The sequence below is a fragment of the Pimephales promelas genome, chromosome 2 (genome assembly GCF_988280905.1).
Source record: "Pimephales promelas chromosome 2, fPimPro1.hap1.1, whole genome shotgun sequence".
Taxonomy (NCBI): Eukaryota; Metazoa; Chordata; class Actinopteri; order Cypriniformes; family Leuciscidae; genus Pimephales; species Pimephales promelas.
In genome coordinates, this window is record NC_142770.1 from 37,230,926 (window position 1) to 37,250,325 (window position 19,400).

Genomic DNA, 19,400 nt, shown 5'->3' on the forward strand with positions numbered 1-19,400 from the left:
AACAAAAAAACACAAAGCAATCTAAATTCCCCACCACACGCACACACACACACACACACACACACACATACGGGTTTTTGTTAATTACAAGGACACTCCAGCCCAAACCAGTCTGTTGGTGTATTAGGGGGACACCCCTTTCCACTTGCTCTACAGAGATGTAATGGGTATCAAAAAATCTGATTTGTGCCATACAACATAGATTTCACTTCAGAATTTGGATACACTGAACACAATTTATAATATACAAACCTGACATTTTACATAGTTACGGGGACAATTGATAATTAGATAGACAAGCCCCGCCCATGAAACAAAACTAAATTATAAGGACAGTCATTATAGTGTATTAGAGGGACTAACATGACTTACGGGGACATGGCTATACACATACACAAAAGTGAAGGCATTGTGTATTAACAGGACGTCCCTGATTTATAAGAACATGATTAGACTCGGCACACGTCTGTGCACTGCAAACACACCCCATACCTGTGGCTCATACTGACAACAGACCAGAACACTTAAAAGTATAATATTTGTATGGTGATGTAAATATGCACCTATAAATTTTAAACAGTGCATTCAAGGACCTGCTATTTGTGGGATATATTCACATGACCATATGACCTTTTAACACACACCAGGACATACAACATTGTGCAAGGAGCAGAGTTTATTAGTGCTTGTTGTCAACATTAGTTGTTGGCCTGACAATTTTACATAAATCTCAAGGTACACTACAATCTGTCTTGTGTGAAAAGAAAAACAACAACAACAACAACAACTGTAAAATGCAAAGAGATGGAATTCATTTAGATAGATGTCTTTAATTTGTTTTCAGATATTTTTATTACTATTTCATAAACATAAATAGTAATAAAAATAGTTGGAAACAAATTAAAGAGATTGCTGTCAAGTCACCTTTATTTAAATAGCGCTTTTTAATATACAGATTGTATTAAAGCCGCTTTCCAGAAATACAGTGATTTTTCATCGAGTGCTGTACAGCAGATCTAGAAGAAAACAGAGTCATAGTTCAGCTTTAGTAATTTCTGTGATGGTTCATTTCTGTTGTAACAAAAGTTATTCATTTAGTTCATATAAATTCAAATATTTAGCGGCTCTGGAGTAAACCGTGATGTCATAGTCCAGCTCAGTTCAGTTCTCATATAATGATGTCAATGCAGGAGATCAATAATATTATTTAACACCATGTCCTAACTACATGCGACGTGATAAAATTCCAGCGACAGCAAGTGTGTCTGTCCACACTAGACGTGACGCGACTGTGAGACGCCACACGTCAATCAAAAATCACAGCCATTCAGAACAGCGTGTGGGCGGAGTCTCTCTGTCAAAGCGCACTGCTGGCCCGTAATCGCATTGGAAATGGGTAAGGACAATCAAATCAAGAAATAACATTATTAAAAATCAAAACATTAACAAAATATACTCATTGACTAATTTTGTTATGAAGTACAGTTGTATGTTTGCATAGAATTCATTTTGAATGCTGTATTATTATGCTTTCAAAATCTGAGGTAAATTATCCATTATCGCTTGTGGCATAGTGACCTATTTTTAAAGGTATAGCGGAGGATCTTTCCGAATTTTAGAGAAGACCCGCCCTCTCCAATTTTTTAAAAAAAATGCACATGCACAAACACAACACTCTTGTTCCCGAGAGGGAACGTCTATACGCCTTGCACAATTATGTTACAAATTCTGAACTAACTAAAAAACATTCATAAAAAAGACAACATGTAAAATGCCCTTCCGTGTTTTATTTACTTATTATACTGATCGATTGAGTGACCGAGGACTCAAGACATGATATGTGCAACCCTGTATCACACGAAATACGTTCTGAGGAAACTATTTTGCAAATCGCAATTACGTTACATAGCAACATATAAGCAGTGCTATTACGTTGGTCCTTAACCTAACATCTCTCATTGTTAATACGTTATTTTTATACATAGTTGCATATGGAGAAGTAGCTTGTTGCATTTGTGTAATAATAAACACACAAGATTTTAGAATATTTCAGCGTGATACCATTTACCATTTTGGACAAAAGGCTACTTTAGACAAATTTACCGTGTCTATGCGGTGCATGACTCGTGCCAGGGCTAGCATTGTAGCTGGCATTAACTTTTACTAGTGATTTTAAATGGATTTCTCCAAATAGCGTGACAAACTTTACCTGTGTAGTAGAATCTTCGCGACTGCGGCATCAGTGAGAAGCCCAACCTGTGCTTTTAGCGCACGCCAGCGTGTGATATTCACCCAAAATCTCTCTGGTCTTGTTTCTATATTCTGCGGCCTTTCTCTTCTTATCATACACTTAGTAAACATTTTTTCTCTTTCGACCCTCAGCCATTTTCAAAGGAATGGCTGAAACCGTAACTCCGACATAATACACCTGAAAGTGAAAACTCCGTAGGGATGAGCACGTAGCCTACGACGGCCTTACGTAAACATATCACCAGAATGATTGACACTTAGATCGACCAATAGTATAGACTACCCACCCGGAAAAAGAAAATCCTCCGCTATACCTTTAACTAAAAATAAATAGTGTGTACTCATAACCAGTGTAATTTCTTGTAATCTGTGTAATCTGTCAGCCGCGACGTCACAGAAATAGGAACCGTTTCTAAATTAGAAACTTCGCGTGTCGCCGTCACGTCTGGTTAGGACAAAAACTCTGATTAACATGGAAAAGATACCTTTTATCGCATGTCACGGCGTCGCATGTAGTTAGGACACAGTGTAACATTAATATTAAAGAACCGCTGAACAGCTGTTCATTGTTTGTTCATGTAAGTTCACAGTGCATTAACTAATGTTAACAAGATTTTAATAAAGCATTAGTAAATTTAAAAAATTAACATTAACAAAGATTAGTAAATGCTGTAGAAGTGCAGTTTATTATTAGTTGATGTTAACTAATGTAGTTTACTAATGAACCTTACTGTTAAGTATATTTAAAAGGACTTAAAGTTATCAGTCCGTTAAGATCTCTTTTTTAAACTTATGGTCAACTGTAATTTGATCAGTTTTTGGCCATAACATGAAAATAATTATCAGCTTATTGGTAGACACCACAATAACAATATTGGTCACTAATTTCTGTAATAAAACAAACTGCTGACATACCAAAAGCATTGGAGAAATGATCATCCTCAGGATGGCTTTCATCAGGATTACTGGCATCCAGTCATTCTGATCTCATCTTGAAGTAAAAGAGAAATAAGAATATGAGAAACATTGATATCTGTTTAAAAGGTATTTAACTGTAAAGTTACCTTAAGTCATGCACACACAATCACACACCAGTTTCCTTAAACCTCCCTATGAGTGTAAAAGATCCACTTAACCTCCTACACTAGGATAGACCTTCAGTCTCAATGTCATCATGTGACATTGAATATTAGGAAAGCGGCCCTTTTCCATGGCTAGCAGAAACTTTGATATTTTAGCCAGCCCAGAAGTGGCTTCTGGGCTGTAATCGTCATGATAGATGTGGATATCATGTCCCAACAAGTTGGTGACCTGATCCACTACATCGTTTTTCAGGTTTAGGATCTGGGAGAGAGTAGCTATGTGTTTGCACAGAAGAGTTGATCCAAGAAACTCTGGATTATGAGCTGCACATTAACCTGCATAGGCCCTAAGAGAGTCAGGGCCTCAGTAGTGACTCTGGCAAACCAGAATTCATTAGTGTCCAGCACTCCACATTCACTTCTCTTGCTGACCAGCAGTGTCAGGGCATCAACCATATCAGGCGAGAGAAGAACAGCAACCTTTCTTCCCCCTTTGGCTGCAGAGTTTCTGTTCAAGCCTGGCCCGTGGCAAGTGCTGTGCCTTTCTTTAAAGCCTTTGAGTAGCAATTTAAAGACCTCTCCAGCACATCTACGATCAATCAAGAAACAATCATTCTGGCAAGTGTTGCTTTGGCCATTTCTGCATATCTTTGAGATGCCATCTCTTTTAATTTTTGAAATGCCGTATGAGCATTTTACATTTACATTTAGTCATTTAGCAGACGCCTTTATCCAAAGCGACTTACAACTGAGGACTAAATCAAACAACTCATTGTGAAGAGGCAATAACAACACAAGAAGTGTTCAAAATACAAAGTTCAAACATTGCTCAGAGTAGCATAAACCAGGCAAGTAAGGATTTAAAGAATATGTTTTTTTTTTTATGTTAAGTGCTCACGGAAGAGATAAGTTTTCAGTTGTGAATGCTGTCAGGGATTCTGTGTTCCGGATGATGATGGGCAGATCATTCCACCGGCTTGGAACCATGAATGAGAATGTTCTGGAGAGTGATTTTGTGGCTCTTTGTGATGGTACCACGAGCCGTCGCTCATTGATCGATCGTAGGCTTCTGGTAGGGAGGGATGTAGACTCGTGAGCGAGTGAAGGGAGCTGATCCTGTGGTCAATATGCACGCAAGAGTCAACGCCTTGAACTTGATGCGAGTAGCGAGTGACAGCCAGTGCAGACAGTCCCTCCAGGATTTCGCGGGCCTTTTTTGTGATTGTTGCAGCCTAAAATGCCTGATGTTGCGGCCGCTTTTTTAAAAAGTTGCGATAAAAGTTGCGATGTTCTTCTGCATGTTTTTATAGGTTAAAACGGCAAAGATAGATAGATTTTTACTTAAAATGCCCATATTATGCTTTTTGGCTTTTCCCCTTTCCTTTATTGTGTTGTTATATTTTTTTGTGCATGTTATAGGTTTACTAAGAGAGAAAAGTCCAAAGTCCACCCCAAAGGGACTTATTATGTCCCACAGAAAACACTGTTCATCATCTGCATCTGCTCTATTGTAGTCCAGAATTGACTTAAGAGACAAAGTCACACACTTTGTAACACACGAACAAACTAACTAATCATTAGTAACCATAAAAGGCAAAACAAACGATTTAAAGACACAGCAAAACCTAACAAACTAAGCTTCTTTTTTTTTTAAACAAGATCTGCACCTGCAAAAAAGTCAATGTGCAGAACCTCACAAACATTAAGCAGCATTTATGTTGAAAGATGCCAATACTAATAAAGTGCAAAATACAGTTTTAGGAATAGCCACTAAAGTTAAATGGTGGAAAAACCAAATGTTTGATAATGTATTTTAATATAGCTAATATAATATAATATAGCCGCATATCCAATAAAGCTGTTCTCATTTGCTTAATTTTTTTTGTCAGACAATAGAACGAGTCGGCTAGCTATTTTTTATGTGTAAAATTTTCTGAATTGAGAGAGTTCGGGAACTGGGTGAACTAATGCACTGTGATAGTGAGTAGCCTATTACAAGTGATAAACACAAGAAAAGAAAGGAAAATAAAATGGTCAAACTCAATTCTTTAAATATAAAACAAAAGAGAAGCAGATAAGTGATAAGTCCGTGGAAACAACACTGCTTATTCGCGTCTGTCAGCTGCCGTGCTGCTCCTCTACTGCAGCCGTTCACTGAACAAGGACGCAGAGAGAGGTGTGACGGCAGGGAGAAAGCAAACCTCGCGCTCGCAGGATTGTGCTGGCAACATTTGGTTACTGAGGTTTGTCCAAAAAGCCGCTAGATTTGTCTCTAGTCGCTTTTTTATATCACTAAATATAGCGACAAAGACTAAGTTGGCAACATTGGCCTTTTCTGTTATTTTTGTAGGTAGCCTAAATGTGAGACGTTGGCAGTCCACATCTGCTGCGTCTTCTGAACAAAACAAGTGAGTTTGCTGACGTATGACGACGCTTTGCAGGAGACCGCGGCGCGATGATTCGTCAAAGTTGCAGAAAAGTTGCTGTGATTTTTTAAAATTGCAAGGCGCACTGAATTCACGTGGATTTGTTGAAGTTGTGTTAATAGTTGCGATCGCGACATCGCGAAATCCTGGAGGGACTGAACAACTGAACCAGCTAATTAAGATCTTCAGGAGCACTTGATACAGACAGATTTGTTTGATCAGGGTTGGAGCTGAACTCTGGAGCAAGGTAGATCCCCAGGAACAGGATTGGACAGCCCTGCCTTTACGGAGAATTCGCATCATCTGTGTGTGTGTGTGTGTTTTCTTGGCCATCATCAAGTGGTGTTTCAGACTGGACGTGCTGCGATGATGATAGCTCAGTTCAAAAACGACAAAACACAGATCACTTGATCTTGTCAATGGGACAATATGGCAACTTTTTAAAAGTAAACTTTCCATTCAGAATCTTAGGGCATCCATTTCGGCATCTCGCGCTCATCATCCACTCAAAACGTAACGTTACTATTTGGCCGGCTCGCAAGCCGAAACGAGTGAGTGCGGCACAAAACGTCCTCGCGCTGGGCTCTGAAACCCATTCATTTTAATGGCCGCACGAGGAAGTTTTGTTGCTTCTTCGACCAAAGCGCAAGCGGATCTAGTAAACGAAACAACAGGTACGCCGCAAACACACGTTTCGGCTTGTGAGCCGGCTTTGTGTGGATGACGAGCACGAGACGCCGAAATGGATCAGGACGCATGCCGCGTCCTGTTGCAAAAGCATGTGAAAAAACAACAAAGTTTGCTAGGACAAAAAGACCGTTAATCGCCCGATAAAAAAAATTAACGCCGTTAAAATCGGTTTGCGTTAACGCCGTTAATAACGCGTTTAACTGACAGCCCTAGTTATTTCTATTCGTAACGATATTGATACATAAAATGTTGTTATCAAGTAAACTTCATGCTTTCCCCGTTGCGAACATGCGCTCCTCTAAACTCTAAACATGCGCTCCTCTAAAGGCTGCGCCTTTCCCCCGAAAATATCACAACAACAACCCTTTGAAAAACTCATTCCTTGTGGATCCTCTTGATTTGCTTTCTCCACGTTTCTTTGACAAATCTCAGTGTCTCAGTCTCACGTGCGCTGCACGGGAGTTAACCACGCCCACTTATTTACATTTCGCGGTATACACAGAATAAATAAAACTGTTACGGTTGTCATTTTCTACCACGGTAACGATATATACCGTCATACCGCCCAGCCCTACATGTACCGTTACACCCCAAATATACATATATCCGAATCCTGATCGGGAGGTAAAGTCAGATTCCAATCGAGTCTGAAACCACGTAATCGGGCCCGATTTCCGTTCACGTGATCGGATCTGGACATCCCTATCAAAAACCGGATATATCTCTTCAGGGAAAACAAAATCAAAGATAATATATGCCTATAGCACCACCTGGTGGACAGTATAAAAGTTAGCATACTTGATGTTAGGGGGTAATCACTTACTGTGCCAATGCAGCACGAGTACGTCCATCGGTGTAGAAGCCCAAGGCCGACTGGACCAAGAAATCTCTTTCTTGCAACGATCTGACAGTTCGAAGTGCTCCCATTATGCTCAGGCTGTCCTCTGCCTCACTTATGGCACTGTTTGCCAGTTCTACAGTTTCTGCCTCCTTAATTTTAAACAAGCAGTCACTAAAACAGTTGACTTTTAGGATGTTTTAAAATAGTCAGTGTGATTATAGTTTTTAGATTACCTTGAGTAGTTTTTCTTTGAAGGAGTGGTCTCCAACTTCATCAAAGACAGCAGGTTCTGTTTTTCCCCCACACATCTGCAGGAACAGTCGTTTGGAAAAAAAGTGTGGGCCAACACCACCATGAATGACACACACTGAAATCATCATGCCAATTAATGCATAAAGCCTGGTGTCAAGAGCTGAAAACAAAAAACAAAAACAGAAAAAAGTGAATCAATTAAAAGTTCCCTTTCTGTCAGTAAAGTTGACATATTCGGGTCTCACTTAGAAGCCCAATCAACTCTGAGTAGTAAAGAAATGACCAATGGAATTTGCATGCCAAGGCATTTCCCGTGGGGGTATACAAGATGGCAGCCTGCATCCATTTAGGTTGCACACAAACAAATAATCATCTCTATTGCTGGCCAAGACAGTCTCAGCTCCTCAAAACAGAGCTAACTGAGCAGATGCAGGCTGCCATCTTGTATAATACGACAATTCACCATGACGTCACTTGTGGTCGACTAGTTTTACCGCAAATTAGTTCAAATATCCTCAGCTTGCATGCGAGACAGATGTTGAGCTCCTAAAGGCGCAGACGCAAAGCCAGGGCGCTTTCCTGGAGTCAAAAGGAGTCAAAGTATGTTCCTCTCTGCACTCTAAGCATTCTGTTATCACTCCGCTTCCGTCCACTACAGCTTTTCCAGTCTTATTCACAGGAAAAACAGCTCCGTGTTCAACTGATTTTAAAAGATAATCTTATGTATAAGATCTATATCTATATATAATAATAATAAATATAACAGATAGTTAATAATATATATTAATAAATATATATATATTATATAGTATATTAAATAAATAGTTAATAATAATAAATATTATTATTATATATATGCCGCACACGCGCACAACAGCAGAGCAGAGACACGCAAGGTCTTTCGTCCACGGTCGAAACAGTGAACGAAAGACCTTGCGTATCTTTCGCAGCGACCCCACCACCCAAAACCCCCTCCCCAGACCCCACGGAGAATTCTCACGTCATGCTAAACTCAAAAGTTGCCAGCTCTGCAGTATAAACATAAAAAGCTTGTTTAACTTGACAAAGTACCACAAAAGCGATTAAAACAGACAGCTCTGTATACTCTTGCGCTACTTTGTCATGCATTGATCAGTTTGTGCAGTGCCTCTTTAAGTTAAACAAGCCTAACATCTCTGTTCTCTTCATCAGGGAACAAGAGATACAATTGACCAATGTCTAAGCCATGCCCCAAAACGTGATGAGCCAATCACAGTGTGCAGCTCACCCAATACACTCAGACATTCTTTGCTTCCACGTCCAGTGAAATGCATTGCAGTTAGTCAGTTTTCACTTGTTTTTATGTTTTTTCTTGTGATTTTACCGTAATTCCGCAAATAAAAAAAGATATTCAAATAAAACCCGGGCCTCTGATAGTGGGCAGGTGCGTGATCAACGCGGACAAAAGGCCAGTCTCAAATTAAGGCCAGGGTAAAAAATTAGTGTGGATAATCACCTGAATGCCTTTCATTGAAGAGATGTTACACCTGTCCACTTCATGCGTGTTCTGTGATCTGATCGTGAAAATGCCACATATAAGTGCCATACGAAGCGCATTCGAGACTATTTAAATCCGATCACTCAAACCACTTCTTCAGGAGGACATCTGAGACGAGATGTGATAATGAAGTCTAAATGTATCTGATTGTTGAACCACGTATCTAAATTTTACTCCTCCCAAAAACGCTAAAAAAATAATAGTGTGAGAGGCTGTGTAATGTTATAGCAAGACGCGACAACGCTACTTAGTGGTGGAAATTTTGATTCTTTCACCAAAATGATTCGTTCAGACTCGTTCACTGATTCGTTCAGTTTTTTTTCCCATATACATCAGCAGCAGGTGCGGCAAAATGTGTTAACAACGTATTTACTTGTTACAAAATAAAAACTGATTTGACTTTATTAAAAATTGTGCCCTAGGCTACTCATTAAATTGATAAAATAAGTCTAAATAAGCGATCAAAGTCTCAACACTCTTTTTATCTTTTAAATTACACTCTTTTCGGATGACCAAATCACAAGTGTTTTTTAATCTGTTTGCATACTAGGCAGGCTAGTTAACATTTTATTTGTTTGGTCAGAACGAGTTAAACGAGGAGTTATTTTCTGTATGTAAGTTATGAATTGCGCGTTCACAGTACGGATACCTGCGCTTTGCATTCACTTTCTGCTGATTGATGAACTAGATTGACAGAATGGCCGACCTGGTACACGAACTGGGTATAGCAACCAGTTCGTTCAATTCGTTCACGAACGGGAGATCTCTCTCTCGTTCAGACCAGAGCCATGTATTCAGAGAGTTCTGACAGTCCCGTAGACCGCCATTGTAACTCAGGAATGCGGAAGTAACTCGTGTCATGGACCCGCCCATTAGTTCCAACCACTGATAGTTCCAGCATTGAACCCCATTCATTTTCAGTGCTTCCGATGTCCTCTCGCTGGTAAATTAATGAAATTACTGTCATTTTTACTTTTACACACATTAGCCGACCTCTCGTGAATCTAGTCTGTAGTTATATGTTATGTAGCCAGATCTAGTAAATGTTTATTGGAAGATAATAGGTTAATTGCAGCGATAACTTACGTGACCAACACTTCACTAACGTTGTTAGCTAACTTATGGTTACCTGATGTATATAATATTTTTTTCTAACATCATATATATATATGTATATAAATATATATATATATATATATATATATATATATATATATATATATATATATATGAAGAGTTCAGATGCAAAAGCCTCTAAGTGCCATTTGAAATTTTCTTCTAGAATGATCATTTTTATCAAGCTTGTATATTTAAGTTCAGTGATTTCACTTAAATGGCAATGATAATTACCTATTAATTGTTATTTAAGTGAAATTACTGAACTTAAATATACAAGTTTGATAAAAATCATCATTAAAGAAGAACATTTCAAATGGCATTTAGAGGCTTTTGCATCTGAACTCTTCATATATATAATATTAGATATACAATATATATATGTATATATATATATATATATATATATATAATATTAGATATACATATACACACACACAATTGATTTATTTAAATGGTTTAGGGTTATGCATGTGTTTGTGTAATGTATATAGGCATACATAATATATATATATATATATATATATATATGTATGTATATATGTATGTATTTGTGTGTGTTTTCTAATGAATGGTTTAGTCTATGAATAGGGTAGGATGAAGGGCTACATTAGCCACTGAATTGAATCCCAACAGTTATGGATCATATTTAGGAACAAATATTTTACTCATTAACTCATCATCATCATCATCATCATCATATCTTTATTCAGGACATACATATTAAATGGTCCATAGCAATATACAAAATAAAGTACATTCAACATAGAAAAGATACCTAACAGTTAAAATTTACCGAACATTACTGTAAATATGGTCATTGCTACGTCATGGGAGCAGTCTATATCCCTCCTAAATCATTCATTTGTACATGCACAGCGTAATTATTTATATTTTACGTTGGTTGTCGTGATTGTTATCCTGAACGGGCCACCGGTCCACAGGTCTTTGCGTGATCACGGTAGGCTAATGGCTGAATCGGAATTCATAAGCAAGATCACGGGAATCAATAACCTACATCCCAGTTGTGCTAAAATAAATATCATGAGACGTCCATCATCAGATGAATGACATGGAAAAGTTAAGTTAGAGCCGCTAAAGCCAGTGCAACTACCAATGCTTTTCCCTCCAAAAATATAGCCTAAAAAACATCTAAGTTGTCACCCTGCCTCTCCAAATGCAACACTGACATTAATCAAACGCAATAAAAGCTTAAAAAGTACTTTGGTGTGCGTTTTATTTTATATTTACCGTTTAATAATGCAATCGCTGCTGTCTGTCCATTGAAGAACATGACAGCCCGCGTCTGTTTTGGAACTATTGGGGCTTAAAGGAAAACCACGTGACAGCCTTGCGGCGACATCAAAGCGTTTCGCAACTCTCTCAATACTCTGGTTCAGACTCATTCAGCAGAGTAGATCCAACCAATTACATGCCCCTTCTAAGCCCAAGCTGAAATGCTATTAGCTGACGTGAGTCACGTGACGCAAATGAGCTGGAATGACGTGACGCAAATAATCAATACTCTATTTTTTTTTTTAATGTTTTACAGTTTTTAAACAAACAAAAGTGCATGACATGACATATATATATTTATTTTTTAAAGTATAAAACCGTTGAAACATAAAACAACAATAATAAAAATAAATAATACAAAATGCACACAAAACAACACCAGTGCTAGTGGTGCCACTCATTTTGAAGTTAGCAGATTACCTGATGTAGTTTGTAGATTTTAGTAAAAACGAAAATTTTAAGCTGTCTTTTATTAAATTAAACCATCAGCTTGCACTGTTAACTTCGTCGTCATTATTATCTTGACGTTCAAACAACTGGTTCTTTCATTCACGAACGAGATGTATGTAACAGTTCATTGGACTCGTTCAAACTCAAAGCAACTCAATAAAGGGCGTATTCGTTCAGTAGATTCAACAAATCACATGCTCCGTCCTCGTATCATACTCGAAGGCTATTGGCTCGAGGTTTAGTCACTCTTTGTCTTTGACAGATGAAACGGGCCACACGGTTCATTGAGCTGCGCATGCAGTGGTAGAAGGGGGAATTTCAGTGAACGAGAAATATGAGTCAATGGATAACGTGAACGAGAATGATTCGTTCACCTACAAGATTCGTTCAAAAAGAACGATTCGTTCACGAACGTAACATCACTAACGCTACTGCAACACGCATCACGGTAGCTGAGCATCTATTCATAAAGCCAACGTACAAACTATTGCAAATTAAAGTGAAAGTCGCAGACAATACTCCTTATCATTAAAGGTAAAGAAACTAAATAATTGTTACGACCCCCGAGTTAGTCCAGGGGTTCGGGAGTCCAACATTTTAAAGATGACATTATAGAGAAACCTACATAAACCATGAGTTGTACAAAAAACACTCTACAACCAGATTTACTGTGCAAAAAGCCAAAACCTTTATTTAACAAATAAGGTCAGTGGCAAAAGTGAAAAGAATTTAATCTATACGAATATAGATTAACATAAATGTAAAAATGGACATGTTACACAGAATTTCTGTAAGGTGGATAAAGTTAATAATAAGAAAAGATAGACGTGGATGGCGCCAAAGAAAAGAAAAGAACAAAACCAAATGAAGTCTAGCTGTTAAATAACCTCTAATCCTAACTAAGAAAATAAAGAAGAAAATAATAATCTTCAGGGTCCAAGACGCCCTATCTAGTCTCCACTAACTAACAGAAGCAGAAATACAATGTGTGGCGCTCATCCCTACCCTAGTGTACTAAACAGAATCGAAAACCCCTGCGTGGTGCAGTGTATGTCACGTGACATGCTATCTGTCTATCTCTTCTCCATACTAGTAACCTACAGAGCTCTGTAGAGCAGGTCACATAAAATCAGAGAGTCAACACAGGGAGCATTCACTCATACTACTTAACATCACACCGAGTGAACGAGAACCATAACCTCAACAGGGTATACAAAGGAGCAGCGTAACAGTAACAGAGAGCAGCGTGGTTTGAGTCTCAGCGAGCCGAGAGCTTCCGTGGAGACGTCTGGCGTGCACTCTTATTCCCCAGGTGGCCTGTTCCTATTGGCGATGGCGAAAAGAGGTGACGTCAGCGCCAACGATGATTGACAGGTCAATTGGCCAATCACGGGTACCTACAAAAGTGAAAGTAACCGAGAGAGAGAGAAAGCGGGAAAGAAAAAACACAAGAACACACACGCGATACGGGAACGTAACAATAATCTTACCAGGGCTGTTGCAGCTCTCTCTCATTGCAGTCTTTTGATTTTGAAATTAGCTGATCTATCAAATGCAGCAGCTCATATCTGTTGTTTTCGGTGACGTGAACTTAAATCTGCATATAGCGCAATTTATATCCGTTTTGCGAAAACACATTTGTGAGCAAATTTAAGTAATATTGTTTTGATAGATCAGATAGCTTTCCAATCTGAGAAAACGAAAGAAGTGGGCAGGTGTAAACAGCTTATAATGTAAACGAATCTGACGGTCAGGTGGGTCTGGAGGCTTGAGGGCGGGTCCGCCACGGACTCCTTTGCTGTGTGGGGTGCATTCAAGTTCATCGTAACGTACAGCCAATGGATGGTAGAAATAGATGTAACACAGATAAAATTTAGTGTTGCTAGTATAACTGTCTTTTCAACAACTTTATTGAAAACGAAATTGTCTTGAGGACCATGGAACCTCAATTTGATTTAGATTTTTTTTTTTAAATAAAGGCCTGCTTCAAATAAAAGCCTGGTACTTTCTGCAGTTTAGGTAAATAAAGGCAATGGCTTCCCAGGTGAAAAAGACGTTGTATTAAATGTATTAAAAATATATTTGAAATACAAATAGTGTGTTTATAATACATTTGTATTTACAACATGCTTATTTAAAGTGTACTAAAAATGTATTTTATTGCATTTTAGTATATTTCTAAAAAGTATACTAGAAGTACATTGGTAATAAATATATATTTAATTACACTTTTAAGAAATATACTATAGAAAAGCATACTTTTAATGTATTTATAAAAAGTATATTAGTAATATATTGGTAATAAATGTATGCTTTATTATATTTTTAATAAATATGCTAATGATAATTATACTTTAAATGTATTTCTAAAAAGTATATTAGAAGTACATTGGTAATAAATATATGTTTAAATACACTTTTAAGAAATACACTATAGAAAAGCATACTTTTAATGTATTTCTAAAAAAGTATATTATTAGTACATTGGTAATAAATGTGTGCTTAATTATATTTTTAATAAATATGCTAATGACAATCATGCTTTAAATATGTTTCTAAAAAGTGTACTAGAAGTACATTGGTATTTAATTACATTTTTAAGAAATATGCTAAATACAAACATATTTTAATTATATTTAAAAATGTTTTACTAGAAACGCAATGATAATAAATATACACTTAATTACACTTTTAGAAATATGCTAAAAACAAACACAGTTTTAGTGAAGTTTTAGTGTATTTACAGAAAGCATACTTGTTGCTAAATTAAAGTATTTTTGTGTTCACTTCAAGTTTAAAAATTCAAGTCAAGTCCCTTTAATTCCCTTCCTAACATGAAGGCAATTAAACATGTATCGAAATTAATTGTATATTTCTACAAAGACTAGAAGTAGCACTTTAATTATAAATATGTGCTCAGTTAAGCTTTTAAGAAATATACCAAAAACTACCACACTTTTTGTAATACTACCAACACTTAACTCAATGCATATGTATTTCACACTTTATATTATGTGTTTTAGGTTTAACTTTTTTAAATTAATTTGTTATAATTATGAAAAGCACTAAAATTTGACTAACAAGTAATGCACTTCTATACTTCTGCATTAATTAATCAAATAGTCTTTTCCACAAAACAAGTGAATACCAGTACGTGCACACATCAACATAAAAGATCAGGTGTACATACTAGAAAAACAAAATAAATTTCTTAAAGCTTGACTCTTACATTTGTTTAGTCAAAATGAATAAAAAAACTTGTTATAAAGCATGTTAGGTTTATATTAACAGAGTTGTTTCTTTTTTGTGGATGTTAGTTAATATTTCCAGTTGCATTCATTTAGACCAATCAGAGCCAATCTTTTCAAAACAAGCTTGCCGGCAATCGTCCAATCACACACTGCCATTTGAACTTACATGTTGGGCGGGGCGCGGACAACGGATACTACTGACTGTCTGTGGTATTCCATTAGCTTCGGACGGATATCTCAACAGAAATCATGTATTTTCCAAATTTTGCTTTGTTATTTCACTGACTCGGACCTAGTGAATGTGGATAGCACCGATCTAATATTAAGAGAACACACGAGCAGATTACCAGGTCGTCAGCTCCCGCGAACAATTTAGCAGTGAAGAGGACAACGCAGAGCTGCGCCGCCACGACATGGACAGAGCAAGATACTGCCAGAAAAGATCTTACTTCTTGGTGGTAAGTTTATTAGTTTAAGTGATTAGTGTAATTGGCTTTATTCTCACTTTGGGTTTAGAAAATATTTTCAGAAGTTGATGACGATGTTCTGTGGATTACTGGCGTTTCTGTTGATTTGACACTAAAGCGAGTTAACGTCTATCCATTGACGTCTATCAACTTAATTGTTATAGATCTAGACAGTGACATAATACAACTATAAAAACATTGCACACTGTGTTTTCAGAAAAAAGGTTATTAATGGTGATTACACGACAGGCTTGATTGTCCCTAAGTAACTTCTTGTGTTTTAAATATTATAATATATTTTAAGCTCTAATAAAACTTTCACATTTGTGATATTTAATTCATAGTAAAATCTAATTAATTATTAGTTACTAAGTTATCAGCTGTCACCAACTTGTAACTTTCAATAGAATGTTCTGTCTTTATTAATAATGAATAATTACTTCAATAATAGCGTGGAAGTTACAGTAATGGTTCATTAAATATGTTTTACCATTTAAACAAAATACAAATTATATATGAAGAACACAAACTAGTGTTTGTTCTGCCCTAACTTTGTATAACATGCAACTTTATTTTTTTTTGTAGAGCTTCCAGGGATACTATCATCTCTCAAAGAGGCCCTGGAGTCCATGAAACGAGGTTCATTCAGCTCAAGCCCAAGATCATCTGAGCTGTCTTCCTGAAACCTCAGACATGGTAAGAAAATTCTTTATGATAAAGAAAAATCCTATTTGTTATAATAATTATATCTGACTTTTGTGCATTAATACTTCAGTAAGTGTTCTGAATTAAGTAACAAAGTGACAGCTTTTTATTAGAATTATAAATGAACAAGTTTATACTAATGCTTGTTTTTTTTATTCTTGCCAGATTTCCCTCGGTGGTTCTGATGTCCCCAAAAGAGTCTATGGCAGACTGAACAAGTCACGAACTTCTCTTTTTACTCACGACTTGGCCACTTTACTTTTTGCTATTGTATTTCACTTTGTTTGACTTAAAGGATTAGTTCACTTAAAAAAAAAAAAAACTTTTGCTGATAACTTACCCACCCCCATGCCAAGATATCCATGTCATTCTTTCTTCAGTTGAAAAGAAATTAAGGTTTTTGATGAAAACATTTCAGGATTTTCTCCATATGGACTTCATTGGGAACCAAACGGTTCAAGGTCCAAAAGGCAGTTTCTGTGCAAACTGTTCAAAGGGCTTTAAACGATTCCAGACGATGAATAAGGGTCTTATCAAGCGAAACGATCGGTCATTTAAAAAAACAAAAAAAAACAACGTTTAAGTTTTATAAGCTCAAATGGTCGCCATGCTCTGTTCTGTTATGCATGTTCATAACTCTCCTATTCAAACTCGTTCATCAAAATTAACAAATCTTTTTCTGAGTCATTAGGTTCATTCAACGAACGAAATGAATGAATTGACTTGAAAAAAGATTTGTCAGGGCTGCCAACTCTCAAGCATTCAGCACGAGACTCTCGCAATTGAGCAATTCTCATGCTTTCACGACAAATTGACTGTTAGCCATTGGACCTTGAACTGTTTTGTTCCCAGTGAAGTCCATTATATGGAGAAAAATCCTGGAATGTTTTCATCAAACCTTAATTCCTTTTCGACTGAAGAAAGAAAGACATGGACATCTTGGAAGACATGGGGGTGAGTAAATTATCAGCAAAAGTTTTTTTTTAAAAGTGAACTACTCCTTTCAGTTAGTTTATTTATTTATTTATTTATTTTTTGTTCTGTTTAATACCTCTGCAAATCAATGCATTTTATGTTAATGTATTTTGTTTAGTTTTCATAATGCTTTACTGATGTAGTGCATTAAAGTTTATCTTTCAAAGAGTGTTTGTGTGTTTTGTAGAAATATTTTTTTACTGGGTTTTGTTGAATTAAAATGTTTAACTGTATTTTTAATACATTAAAATATATTATTTTTATATTAAATGGTTTTTGGAAAAAATATATTTTTAATATGTTAATAGTGGGTCCTATATTGTTCTACAAATACATTATTAATAAGCTGAAATTATATTTAAAATATACGCATTAATGTGAAGCTAAAATATACTAATGCTGTATTTCTAAAATCGATTTAAAGTGTATTAAAATACACTTTAAATAAGTGCTATTATATTACATTAAATGTACTTAAAATGGTTCCATTTTAGCACAATTTAATATAATAAAATATATTACTATTACCTTAAAATTGAACTTAAATACATATTAAAGTACACTTAATATACTTGAAGTTGTTTCAATTTAGCACATTTAATACATATTTAATACGGTGCACTTAAAATACATTAAGTATATCAAAATAAGTACATTTTAAATACATTTCCTTTTCACCTGGGTTTTATTTGAGGAATTACGGTAAGATAAAAATGGTCCAACGGTGTGCATGGGGTACATGCAACTCCGACACTAATATAAATCCAATATCCTACAGTGCTAGTAACAGATGTTTTAAATACTTACCATGTGTATCAAGCGTCAACTGCCTACACTGTTCAGGCCCCTCAAAGATTTTAGCATGCTGTATTGCCTTCATCAATAATCGGAAATATTCCCTGGAAGGACCTCCTTCATCTACAGCCCCCTCAGACACACCCTCCATGTCAACAAAAATAATATCCAATTTTCCACTAGGGTCAAAACGGCGTCGCTTAAATGCTTGCATGCTTCCATTTAAAATATTTTCTCTGCACACGTTTATTTGATTGCTGGTGGGACATCTATTAGAATCCACTTTGCTAACCAGCTTTGTTAAAATGGCCTGCAGATTATCACTGTAAAGAAAAGAAAAAGGAAAAAACATTTCAACAATGACAAGATGTTGTAGCAATACTACAAAGGTTGTAGCAATACTACAAATGGCAATGTCATGAAATATACACAGAATCAGGATCAGTTTCTTTAGAGGAAACAGATAAAGGGGACCAGTTTGAAGGTGTAGGAGACCAGTGAGAACCCGAGATGCCAGGAGATCCAGGAGGTGAAGGTCCACGAGACCACTGTGCATGCAGGTGTGTATGGGTAGGCAAAGGAATTGACAGGCATAGAGGTGAGAGAGAATGTGAAGGTGAAAGGGCAGACGTGAGTGGAGGTGAAGGGGCAGACGTGCGTGGAGGTGAAGGGGCAGACGTGCGTGGAGGTGAAGGGGCAGACGTGCGTGGAGGTGAAGGGGCAGACGTGCGTGGAGGTGAAGGGGCAGACGTGGAGGTGAAAGGGCAGACGTGCGTGGAGGTGAAGGAGCAGACGTGCGTGGAGGTGGAGGGGCAGACGTGCGTGGAGGTGCAATAGTGTAGGCCATCTGCAACTCCGATGGTACCTGGTGATGGGTAATAGAAGGTAAAGGCTGGTTTAGAATGCACAAAGAAATGGCATCAATACAGGTGAGGGGCCATTTCACACTATTTTTGCTGTGCTGCTCAGAGAAGATTTACCCATTTAAAATCTAATTGTTCAGTTTATGATCGGTTTATGCATGAGTCAGGTTGACATTTAGAAACAAAGGTGATTATCAGCGGATGATCGTATTATAAGAAATGTATAATACAGGCTGTTCCATTCTCAATATTAAGTACTTTAGCCTCACAGAATATTCAAGGATGTGTAGGCAGGTCACGTCATTAACTTTAAATGTCAGCCGGCGGCGAGCTCTGGCGAGAAGAGTTGAAGTCAAGTCAAATTTATGATAATGAGTTATGACGCGGTTCAGCAGCAACTGAAT

General features: G+C 37.0%; 1 protein-coding gene and 2 long non-coding RNA genes across 3 annotated transcripts; 1 reads left to right on the forward strand and 2 right to left on the reverse strand.

Annotated features, from left to right (window-relative positions):
• Positions 1-658: 658 nt before the first annotated feature.
• On the reverse strand, positions 659-4,491 carry LOC148997315 (uncharacterized). Its single transcript, XR_016168935.1, has 2 exons — positions 3,166-4,491; positions 659-1,016 (listed from the first exon to the last, which is right to left on the reverse strand). It is a non-coding gene; the product is annotated as an uncharacterized LOC148997315 (long non-coding RNA).
• A 2,776-nt stretch (positions 4,492-7,267) lies between these two features.
• Positions 7,268-19,238, reverse strand: LOC148997316 (G2/M phase-specific E3 ubiquitin-protein ligase-like). Its single transcript, XM_089119777.1, has 6 exons — positions 19,227-19,238; positions 18,967-19,025; positions 18,563-18,826; positions 18,146-18,456; positions 7,528-7,701; positions 7,268-7,449 (listed from the first exon to the last, which is right to left on the reverse strand). The coding sequence occupies exons 1-6, from the start codon at positions 19,236-19,238 to the stop codon at positions 7,268-7,270; spliced, it is 1,002 nt and encodes a 333-aa protein (XP_088975903.1).
• LOC120463780 (uncharacterized) lies at positions 15,394-17,507 on the forward strand. Its single transcript, XR_016146104.1, has 3 exons — positions 15,394-15,649; positions 16,244-16,354; positions 16,529-17,507. It is a non-coding gene; the product is annotated as an uncharacterized LOC120463780 (long non-coding RNA).
• Positions 19,239-19,400: the final 162 nt, after the last annotated feature.

Bases quoted from the DNA above. Each gene is read 5' to 3' on its own strand.
- LOC148997316 (XM_089119777.1), bottom strand. The intron at 18,457-18,562 runs GTATATTTCATG...TTTTCTTTACAG, and splicing joins GAAACTGATCCTGATTCTGT to TGATAATCTGCAGGCCATTT. The intron at 7,450-7,527 runs TCAAGGTAATCT...GTGACTGCTTGT, and splicing joins CTCCTTCAAAGAAAAACTAC to TTAAAATTAAGGAGGCAGAA.